General features: G+C 56.7%; 1 protein-coding gene across 3 annotated transcripts; it reads left to right on the forward strand.

Annotated features, from left to right (window-relative positions):
• Nucleotides 1–283: 283 nt before the first annotated feature.
• SPATA2 (spermatogenesis associated 2) lies at nt 284–10,892 on the forward strand. Of its 3 annotated transcripts, XM_070381053.1 has the most exons (4): nt 303–435; nt 2,178–2,599; nt 6,233–6,665; nt 7,505–10,892. In XM_070381053.1, the coding sequence occupies exons 3-4, from the start codon at nt 6,345–6,347 to the stop codon at nt 8,735–8,737; spliced, it is 1,554 nt and encodes a 517-aa protein (XP_070237154.1). In that variant the 5' UTR covers nt 303–435; nt 2,178–2,599; nt 6,233–6,344; the 3' UTR covers nt 8,738–10,892. The 3 variants fall into 3 exon arrangements, with proteins under 3 accessions (XP_070237153.1, XP_070237154.1, XP_070237155.1); XM_070381052.1 differs by lacking the exon at nt 2,178–2,599 and having other exon boundaries at nt 284–435; XM_070381054.1 differs by lacking the exons at nt 303–435; nt 2,178–2,599 and adding an exon at nt 453–850.
• Nucleotides 10,893–11,215: the final 323 nt, after the last annotated feature.

The following is an 11,215-nucleotide window of genomic DNA, read 5'->3' on the forward strand; positions in this document are numbered from 1 at the left end:
TTACCACCTCTGGGCTCCAGCCAGGTTCCCATGACAACCCGGCCAGCCGCCATCCTGGGACCCAGGGCATGCGTCACTTCCGGCCCGTTTATTTCCGGGTCCCAGCCCCAGCCCGGCGGCGGCAGGCCTTTAGGCTCCGAAGTGAGACGCCGCCGCTTCTCGCTCACCCTTCTACCTCCGGCTTCTTCTCCGCCTCCGGCGAGCGTCGGCCTCTCCCCGGCCCAGCGCGCAGCCGCGGCCTGGCCTCCCTTTGGGCCCGCCTCCGAGACGTCACTTCCGGACTGAGTGCTTCCGGGTCGCCGCGGCCCCAGGGTACTGGTCTCGGTCTCCCGCAGCCGGCCGGAGCTCCGAGTGCCCATCCGGGCCCGGCTCCGGCGGCGGCCGCGGCTGCTTCCTACTCACCTCGGCCGGGGCGTCCTCGGCGGCGGTGCCGGGGTAAGGGCGGTTCGGCCGCGGGCGGAAACGGCGTCTGGGGCTTCCCTGGGCGGAGGGGGCGCCCGATTCAGCGGGGCTCGGCCGGCCCGGGAGCGGGGTCCCTTCGCGGCCGGCGAGGGGGCGATGGGCGAGCCCGCCTTTCCGGCACTCCGGGGGCCCGGCTGCTCCTCGGGATACCCGCTCCCCCCCGAGGGCTGCCTCGCAGCCTCCTGGGGACCGGCGGTGGGAGGCTCAGGGCAGCTCAGGAGGAGCACCCCATGTCCGGCGACTGCCGCGGCAGCAGAACACCCCGATTCCAGCCGCAGGCAGTTACCGCGCAGTTGGTCCTCAGCCCGGGCTCCGGTGGCAGACCGGGGTTTGTACTCACTCTGTGACCTTGGACAAGTCACTCCATCGTCTGAGTCTCAGTTGGCTGGTTAGTTCAATGGGGAGTGAACCTGTCTGCTCGGGGCCGGGGTGGGGATAAAGGGAGATGCATAGGAAGCACAGCCTCTGGCATACAGCAGGCATCCAATAAATGATGCGTGCGTGCTCAGTCGCTTCAGTCGTGTCCGACTCTTTGCGACCCCACAGGACTATAGCCCCGCCAGGCTCCTCTGTCCATAGGATTCTCCAGGCAAGGATACTGGAGTGGGTTGCCATGCCCTCCTCCAGTGGATCTTCGCAGCTCAGGGATGGAAGCCGGGTCTCCTGCGTTGCAGGTCGATGTTTTACCGTCTGAGCCACCAGGGAAGCCACCCCCCCCACCCCCCACCCCCCGCCAATAAATGACAGCTGCTGTCGATTCGGCCACAGTCCCTGGGGAGGGCCCGAGATTGGGACTAGGGTGTTTTGCACAACTGATGTGGCGCTTAGAGGCTGTAGGAATTACCAGACTGGGAATAGCAGTTGCCAGCTTCTGTGTGCTGCGGGGAGGGGAGCCTGCTTGCTCCAGAGCCCCTCTGCCAGCGGCAGCTGCCACTGGGGAAGCCCAATTTCAGCATCGGCTGAGGCTATTTTCAGAGGTCAGGAAGCCCTCTTTCTGAATCTCTCTGGGATTGGGTTGGGGTGTGGGGACCCTCTGGTGTTTTCACTGCCAGTGGAAGGTTGCCTAGGATGTGTCTCAGGGGCTTGGGGATGAGTGCCAAGGAGTGGGGTGCAGAGGTGGAGGGGGTTGATGGGCATTCCCCTTGCTGCTGTTTGGAGGCCTAGGGAACTCTGAGTGGCCTGAAGCTAGACCAGGGATCTGTAAACCTGTGGACTGGGGCAGTGCCGGGCCCAAAATAGCTTCTGCCTGTGCAGGGAGGAGGAAGCCTTCAGATGCTGCTTGGGGAATGTTTCTGCTTGAATGGGCCAGCTGAGGTAAAGCCAAGCTCATGCTTTGCTATCCAGAATCATTTCAGTTCCGTTCAGTAAGGTTTTAAACAGAGCCAGCTTTCCTCTGAGATGTTTAAAAAATAATTAAAATGCCACCACCCCCCTGCCCCCCGCCCCCGACTGCAATATCTCTCTTCAAAGGGGGGCCCAGATTGTGGGTGCAGGAAGGTGCTGACCAGGTCTCTTGGCTCTGGACACCCACCGATTCTGTTAGGGATGTTCATGGTACCATGCTTTTTTTTTTTATTCTTCCGCCAGCCTGGCATGTCTTGGCATTCCAGTCCTTGGGTTGCTTGGAGAAATTAACGGCTTCTGTCACTGCGCTGTCTTGGTATTCTGTAACCACGCTGTTTTTGCACAGAGCGTGTTTTTTGTTGTTCTTGCAGAGTGCTAGGAATAAATTGCTGGCTCTGTGCTCAGAAGAGACACCAGCTATGACCAGCTACAATGCAGCCTGTATTCTCAGAAAATGAATTCAGGAGGGATGATGTCAGCTGCTTTACCACTGGCCGGGCGCTGGTCAGCCTCCCCTCTCAGCCCTTGAGCTTACGTCATAGAGAGATCTGTGCTCTTCCAGTCCCACTCCGTGTGAGAAGATGGGAGTCTTGCTGCCACCGAAATTTTTAGAACTCAGCTGTGCTGGCCCTGCCACAGGGCGTCTGCCTTCATCAAGCCCTTCTGAGAAGAGCTATCCAGCAGCTGGACAGCTGTGCCTGAGAGCAGCGCAGCTCAGAGCTTGAGTCAGGGTTTTGGCATCAGACCCGGGTTCAGATCCCCGAGCCCCTTCTCCCTCTCCTTATGGCTTAGGGTGAGTGACTCGGCCCCTCTGCGCATGCACACCGAGTCGCTTGGTTGTGTCAGAGTCTTTGTGAGCCCATCGCCTGTGGCCCACCAGGCTCCTCTGGCTGTGGGATTCTCCGTGGCTGTGGGACTACCAGAGCGGGTTGCCATTCCCTCCTCCAGTTGGCCCCTCTGAGCCTCAGTTTTTTCTTGTTTAACCTTGGGGTTGTCGAGTGGATTTTGTTGATTTTCATGGGGCACTTAGCAGAGGGCCCTTCTGTGCTAATCCCTTGGTGAATGGTACTCATGGTAACCATAAATGAGTGAAGTAAAGGAGGAAGATCCCAGGCCATGGTGCCGGCCACCCCAGGTTCAAATTCCAGCTCTGACCTTTTCAGGCTCTGTTGAGCAGGTTGTTTAATGGCAGAGCCTTGGTTTCTCTCCTCGTAGAACTGTGAGGATTAAACTGGATGATGCAGTTAAAGTGGAAAGCCCAAGGCCTAGCGCACAGTAGGACCACGACAGTTGTTCCCTTCCTTCTTACCTTTCCTCAAGGATCTTGTAGCATTTTCTTTCACTTGTTTCCTCACCAGTGGAGGATGGTTCAAGATTCCCCTTAGATGTGTTTCCCGCCCTTGGCTTTAGGACTTTGAATACCAGCCGGGCTGTTTGCAGCCCTTTTGCTTGTCTATTTGCCAGCCACAAACAAGGGTGGGGACTGTGGTATGGTTACAGCACTGAGCAGACGCAGAGCTGAGCTTGAGGGTGGCTGACTCTGTTTTTGTAAAAAAAAGTCAGTCTCTATTGGCTCAAGCCTGACTTCTTTGGAGAAAAATCATAGCAGTATTTCAGAGGCTTGATGTCGCTCTGTCTAAATTGTTCTCAGATGTACTAAAAAACAGTCCCTGGGGCCAGAGGCCGGATGGAAGCTTCTTTTGGATAAATAAAAAAAAAATGGTAAATGCATATGGGTTTTTTTTAGCAAGGACAGTGATGTCTTCTCTCAGGTTGCAATGCAGTTTTATTTTTAAAGTGAACACACATACTTTGATACTGAGCGGTAAGCCTGTTCAGCTAGAATTCAGGGCAGAGCTCTGTCTTCTCAGCCGCTGTGCCCTCCTGTCCCCTGCCTACGCCCTGTCCCCCTCACTGCACCAGCCTGGGGCCTGGCACCGCTGAGGCCTGCATATTGCTGAGCTCAGGGAGCATGGGGTGGCGGGAGGAACACAGCTTTCCAGTCCTCAGGCCAGGCTTGGAACCTGGGGTCCACCTTTTCCTAACCCTGAGCTTACATAAGCCCATGGCAGATCATGTCATGGAGCCTCGCTTTCTTCCCGCTCCCGCTGGCCTTCCAGAATTCTAAGGAGAGCTAAATGAGAAACGCGAGCGTGGTGAATGCTGACGTGCTTAGCATCGTGCATTTTGCCTGTTTTATCAAATACCTACTGTGTGCCAGGTGCTATTAGGCATCATGGTGAACAAAACAGACATTGTCCTTGCCTTTGCAGGGTTGACTGCTTACTGGATATTGAGGGGAAACAGACAGAAGATAGTAAATGAATAAAGTTGAAAATTTCCCAGAGTATTTTTTTTTGGCCACACCCAGTGACATGCAGAACTTACCCCACTAGGGATTGAACCCATGCCCCCTGCAGTGGAACTGTGGAGCCTTAACCACTGGACCGCCTGGGATGCCCAAAGTTGATGATTTCAGATGGTGATTACCCCAGGATAATGGGATGACAAGGGCCAGGCAGGTGCGATTTACTGAGCTGGGGTGGTCAGGGAGAGCCTCAGAGGAGTGATGATTGAGTTGAGACCTGAATGATGAAAGTGAGCCGGCGACAGGAGGGACCAGAGGAAGAACATGCAGAAGGAACAACGTGTGCAGAGGTCCTGAGATCAAAATGGGCTTGATGTGTTTGAGAAGCAGGCAGAAGGGTCTGTGTGGGTGGACCTCAAAGGACAGGGATGGCTGTTCTGAGGGCCACAGCGACCTTGGGCAGGAGGGAGAATCTGATCCCAAGTGGCACTGCTCACCTGTGTGCTGCTCAGGTCTGAGCCTTGGGCTTCCTTGGCAGGGCAGTGGGTGGGAGAAGGTGGCCTCTCTGTGTCCCTAATTCTCCTGCATGTCTTACCCCCCGGGCATCTCCCCAAAACTGGAGAAGCCAGAGGAGTATCTCATTGCCGCCTGTGTGATTTTATGGACTTCCTAATCGTCACCAGGCTCATGGGCACTTAGGACTTCTGAGCCAGACTCAGAGCTGCTGGAGGACTGTGCAGGTCCATCCATTCCACCCCAGCTTGTTTTCGGTCCCGCACCATCTCCCACAGTCAACAGGAGCCCCCGACACACACACATCTCCCACAGCCAACAGGACCCTCCCCCTCCCCCCACACACTCACTCAAGACAGCGGCAGGCTTTTATGAAGCGTGTGCCCTGCCCTGGCACTGTGACCTTTCCTGAGTCACTTGGTCACAATCTGCACCCATGGAGCTTGTGGGCAGGAAATGCAGGCCAGGTGAGTGTGGAAGCACATGTCCACCCCAGCGGGAGATACTTGCCTCACTGATCTCACCTCCGGAGAGCGCTTGGCAGGTGTCGCACCTTCTGACACTGGGAGCGCCTGCTTGTGTGCCTCGTGAGCCTACTCTGAGCTGGCATTCTGGAGAGCGTTCTTTTCCTTTCCTTCCCTTGGCTGTACTGGGGCTTCATTGTAGTCTGCGGGCTCTTTGTGGCAGTGTTCAGGCTTCCCTAGTTACCCCAGGGTGTCTGGGGTCACAGTTCCCTGACCAGGGATGGAACCCTCACCCCCTGCATTGGAGGGCAGGTTCTTTACCACTGGACACGGGGAAGTCCCTGAAGAGCTTTCTGTACAGACTGCAGAGAATCCTTCTACCAGCTCTGGACTGTAAGAATTATTAACCCCCTTTTTCAGATGAGAAAACTGAATTGAGTACTTGGCCCAAGTAACCTGGAGAAGCAGATCCAGGGTTCACACCCAGGCAGTCCAGCTTTGAAATCTGTCTGTAACCCCTATGGGCTGTGTTGCCTCCCCTGGCCCTGGCAGTATCCCTTGATGAATACCGATTGCTGCAGCATCGTAGCGCCAAGAATACTGATGGATCTGTGCCTGCTCTACTAACAAGTGGCCAGGGAGACGGCAAGAGTGTGTGAATCCTGTGCGTCCAGCTTAGAAGGTTTTGTCCTCTCCCAAGAGAGAACCGTAAAAAACAAAGGTGGGGTGGGATTCCCTCGTGGTCCTGTGGTTAGGACTTATGCCTCCACTTCAGGGGGCACAGGTTCAATCCCTCGTTGGGGAACTAATATCCCAGAAGACAGGGCATGGCCAAAACCCCTGCCCCACAGAAAAACCAAGGCAGATCAAGGGACTCTCCAAGGGTCGGCAGCCAAAGTAGCCTTTTAAAAAAAAAATGATTACAGGTGTGATCATGTACCTGTCCCCCTTGCTTTGAACCCTTCAGGGGCTGCATGGGGATCTTGGAATGAAATGTCTGACTCGTTGAGACCTGAGGCTGGGATCCTGCTGGTATGGGCAGCCTTGTGTCCTGTGACCCTCCTCCTCTCTCTGCTTCAGCCTCACTAGCCTTTTCCTTTCATTTCGAGGAATGACGTGCTTCTCGGTCTTCCCCTTCCAGAGTGTTCTGCGGGTCCAGGCAGGCAGCATGTCGATGCTTCTGGCAATGTCCCTGCCTCTAAGCCAGAAGCCATGGAGGAGATAAGGTAGCCCCTGTCCCTGGATCGGATTAGATGGGGAAGCCCAGTTCAATGGATGCAAAATACAAGGATGACTTGTTCCGGAAGTACGTGCAGTTCCACGAGAGCCAAGGGGACGCCACCCCCAGCAGTGATGAGTCCCTGCGGGCGGCAGCCTCCACCCTGCTCAGCCTGCACAAGGTGGACCCCTGTTATCGATTCCGGCTGATCCAGTTCTATGAGGTGGTGGAGAGCTCCCTGCGCTCGCTCCGTTCCTCCAGCCTGCGGGCCCTGCGCTGCGCCTTCAGCATGCTCGAGACGATGGGCATCAACCTCTTCCTCTGCCCCTGGAAGAAGGAGTTCAGAAGCATCAAGGTAAGGTCTGGGGACGGGCTCTGCATGCTGCTCTCCCCTCTTGCGCCTTCCTGTCCATCTTGGGAAGAGGGTTTGTGCCCGTGTAATCTCCTCCTTCCTCTGCTTGGGCCCTCCTGGCTTCCCTGCTGCCACCTGGCCTCCCTGCATAGTGCCTTCTCTTCACTGGTTGCCCGCCCCTGGCAGCTCACATCTGAAACCGTGAGGTTGGAAAGGTGGGCAGCACCCAGTTATGCAGGGCCTTGGAGCCCGGGGCAGGGGCTGGAAATTATTCTAAGGGGGCTGGGAAACTGGCAGGGCCAGGATCCAGTTTCCACTGGAGAAGACGACTCCTGGCGGTTGTATGGGAGGTAGACAGCGTGGAGGCCTGGAGGAGGCTGCCGCGGGCGAGGGAGACAGGGATGAGGGGGGAGGAGGAACTGGAGACCGAGAGTTCTGAATCATTTCAAAGGTGGTGGTGGCTCAGGAGAGTTCCCCGGGTCAGGCTAAGTCTCAGGGAAATACCAGAAAGGGTACTCGCATTGCTCCTGGGTGTTTCTGCCTCTGACCCGATTCCCTTTCTCCATCAGTGTTTGCCCTGCACCTCCCCAAGGAACAGGGCCCCTGCAGCCCATGTGGAAGGCCAGTGGCTTTGCTCCCTGCCCCCCCGGGGTCATTTCCCTCAGACCCTTGCGCTGAGTTGTTGGGGAGCAGTAGCCTCTACCTGCCGCCCTGAGATGGCCCCGAACCCCGCTCCCCACCTGCCCGTGTGCAGACTGGGTGCAGCCCGCCCGGGTACAGTCTCCGCGGTGTGTCTGGGAGAGAAGAACCCACCTCTGCTCCTCTGCCCTCCCTTCCCCTAGACCTACACGGGCCCCTTCGTGTACTACGTCAAGTCGACGTTACTGGAGGAGGACATCCGAGCCATCCTGAGCTACATGGGCTACATGCCTGAGCTGGGGACCGCCTACAGGCTCAAAGAGCTGGTCGAGACGTTGCAAGTGAAGATGGTCTCCTTCGAACTCTTTCTGGCCAAGGTGGAGTGCGAGCAGATGCTGGAGATCCACTCGCAGGTCAAGGACAAGGGCTACACGGAGCTGGACGTGGTGAGCGAGCGCCGGGGCAGCGTGGAGGACGCGCGGGGGTGCGCGGAGGCCCTGCGGCGGCGCGCCGAGGCCCGCGAGCCGCTGTCGGCCTCGATGGCGCGCGTGGTGCTGCAGAAGTCGGCCAGCGAGCGGGCGGCCAAGGACTACTACAAGCCCCGTGTGACCAAGCCCTCGCGGTCGGTGGACACCTACGACAGCTACTGGGAGAGCCGGAAGCCTCCCCTGAAGACCTCGCTGAGCCTGCGGAAGGAGCCGGCGGCCGCCGAGCCGGGGGACGAGCTCAAGGACGAGATCGTCCGGCCGCCACCCTCGCTCCTGACCGTGGCCGGCTCCCCGCACGGCGGCGCCGACGACCTGCCGGCCCCTGCGCCCAGCAACGGGCTCGGCCTGCTCCGCGGCCCCTATCTGCCCGGCTCGGACGACGTGGATCTGTACACGGACGCGGAGCCCCGGGCCGCCTACCGGAGGCAGGATGCCCTGCGGCCCGACGTCTGGCTGCTGAGAAACGACGCCCACCCCGGCTACCACAAGCGCTCGACCCCCGCCAAAGAGTCCGCCCTCTCCAAGTGCCAGAACTGCGGCCTGTCCTGCAGTGCCGCCCTCTGCCAGCGCTGCGACAGCCTGCTGGCCTGCTCCCCGGCCGCCAAGCCCAGCGCCTTCCCCGGCAAGGCCTCCAGCCACGACAGCCTGGCCCACGGGGCCGCCTTGCGGGAGAAGTACGCGGGCCAGACTCAGGGCCTCGAGCGGCCGCCGCACCTCCACTCCAAGTCCAAGCCGCCCTCCGCCGTGGCCGCCACCTCCCGCTGTGGCTTTTGCAACCGCCCGGGGGCCGCCAACACCTGCACGCAATGTTCCAAAGTCTCATGTGACGCCTGCCTCAGCGCCTACCATTACGACCCCTGCTGCAAAAAGAGCGAGCTGCACAAGTTCATGCCCAACAACCAGCTGAATTACAAGTCCACCCAGTTCTCCCATCTCGTGTACAGATAGACGCCACCCCTCACCTCTCTGCTCCAAGGGCTACACCTCCGACCTTTCTGGTGTCACGGGGAAGCAGTGTTAAGGCATAGATCTCAGAAGCAGAGCCCTGCCCTTGACCACGCGGGTGTTGGGGGATCCTGGGGCCGGCCACCCCATGTGGGAGTTCCCTTACCGACTCAGATTATTTCAACTGATGGCTGCTTTGTCCTCTGGCAGGAGAGAGGGTGGCGCTTCTGTTGGGATTCCTTTTTGCTAATCTCTCCACTCCCTGTTCCTGTTTTTTTTTTTTTTTTGTTTTGGTGGGGGGGGGTTGTTTCTTCAAGATGGTTTCTATCTTTGGGACTCTTGCCGACCACTCACTCCCACGGCAAGCCAACTTGGATTGGGAAGGGCCCCCCCCGGGTTGCTTCCAGATGCCCACCTGGAGCGGTGAGCTAGAGGCCTGTTGGCTTGTGAAATGAGCCCTCCTGCCACACCGGGCCTCCTCCACTGGCTCATCCCTCCGTCACCGTCCCCAAACACCGGGACCCCCGACGGCATCCCCCGCCTGCCTTCCCTGCCTCTACGCATCAACGGTGACCCGAGCCCAGGATTCACTGAATGTCATGCTGTTGCCTCCACAGCTCAGCGCAGCTGTGGGGTCTGTGAACTTGGCCCTCACGCTCTGCAGTGTGGACCTTCCACCACGGCACTGACCCCCGGCCCCCCACCTTCTGTCATTTGCACATCCTTCTCTTCCTGTACTGTACATAGATATTTTTGAGATTTATTTTTAAATAAATATTCAACTTGCCGTGTGTTTCAAAGTGGTGAAAACATTACCGATGTAGCTATTTATAAAGATGCCCCAGGTTCTTTAGTCTTCCAGGGGAGGGGCTCATGCCCTTCCACCTTGCTGCCTCCGCTCGCCGCAGCCGGAAGGTTGAGTGGAGCGTGTGGGCGCGGAGGAGGAACAGAGACGATGTCCCCTGGGCTCGTGGAGAGCCGCTGTCTTCCCTGCAACCAATCTCAACACCTACCTCCAGTGTGCACCTCGGGGGGCTCGTCCGGGCTGAGAGGTCTCTGCGCCCGCAGACTGTGACCACCAGTGACGAGTCGGGAACCTCGCCCTGTGGACCTCCAGCCTGGTCTTCGCTGCTTGCTGAGTGGACCTTGCACTGCAGTCTCCTCGAGTCTCAGTTCAGAAGGAAGAGGGTTTGGGATCCCCACCACCCCTCCACCTCAGTCCTCTCCTCTTCACCTGTTTCCAGGACTCGTCTGTAACCTACGCGACCTTTTTGCACTAGAAGTGGGCAGGAGTCTGCGTGCGCCCAGCAGATGGGCGCCTCCTCAGATTCTTAGCCGAGCCTCTCCGTATGTGAATTAACTGACCCCAGATTATCCTTTTGGGTTACAGAGGAGGAGCGGGGCAAGAATCTGAAAATAGAACCGCTTCCGTGTGAACTAACAATATATTTTAGCCATAAGTGTTGGTGATGTACAGAATGTTACGGGGATTGACCTGCAGTGGGTTTTCTGATGGGAGGAGGTATTCAGCTCCTGAGCACATTTCCATCTGGCTGAATCCTGAGGCCACTGTGAATTTGCTGATGTTCTTCCAACTCAGTTGAGAGATTTTAAGGTTTTCAAAATCTCCTATGGCTTTTTTAATATATATATCTAGTGGATCACTTGTAGATACTCCATGTGTATATGAAGCTGAGTTTCAACCAACTTTATTACTAAGGCCCTCCCACTCGGGGGCACCCATCTTTGATGTTGTTCTTCCTTTTCACATTTCAGACATGTCAGTGCCTGTCCCAGTCCTGACTTTTCCAGTTTTCCATTTTCAGACTGCTCTAGCACTACACTAACTCTTAACCAACCGTGATGCCACGTAACTGACACAGCAGACGGAAGCAGGAATAACCCACTTGTTCTGGAAGAGAAGTCCAGTGTGGGTTATCATCACGGAAACACTGTGTTCATGGGTTGGAATAGGAAATGCTGTGACCGTGCTCCTCCTCGGTGTGTATCTAAATTGTATAAGGTTGCTGTGATCGAGATAAATAGATGCTAATTTAAAAATGCAGATGTTTTGCATTTGATTTCTACCAAGAGTTGAAATGTTGAGAGATGCTTTAAAAAATAATAATAAAGTGTCTTCCATTGTTAATGAAGTGTTTGGGGTTTTATGTCTCTCCTCTCTGCCGCTCTGAAGTTTGGGTTGCTTGGGTTTGTTTTTTTGCTGTTTTTGTTTGCTTTTTGCTCAAACCATGTTTTGTTCTTTAGTGACAGGACTCACATTTTCTCCTCCATGAAACTCACAAATGATAACAGCCAGCATTTGAGTGCTTGTTCTGTGAGACAGACTTTGAAAAAACAAAGATTTGTGTATTTGTTCGGGTTGCTCCGGCCTCTGCTGCGCGGCCTTCTCTCGCTGTGGTGGTCCGGGGCTGCCCTAGTGGCGGTGCACCGGTCTCTCATCGCACTGGCTTCTCTTCTTGC

This window comes from Bos mutus, chromosome 13 (assembly GCF_027580195.1).
Source record: "Bos mutus isolate GX-2022 chromosome 13, NWIPB_WYAK_1.1, whole genome shotgun sequence".
NCBI lineage: Eukaryota > Metazoa > Chordata > Mammalia > Artiodactyla > Bovidae > Bos > Bos mutus.

Excerpts from the sequence above, each read along its gene's own strand:
- SPATA2 (XM_070381052.1), top strand. The coding sequence starts at position 6,345 with ATGGGGAAGCCCAGTTCAATGGATGCAAAATACAAGGATGACTTGTTC. Across the intron at positions 6,666-7,504 it reads AGGAGTTCAGAAGCATCAAG|ACCTACACGGGCCCCTTCGT; the intron begins GTAAGGTCTGGG and ends CCCTTCCCCTAG.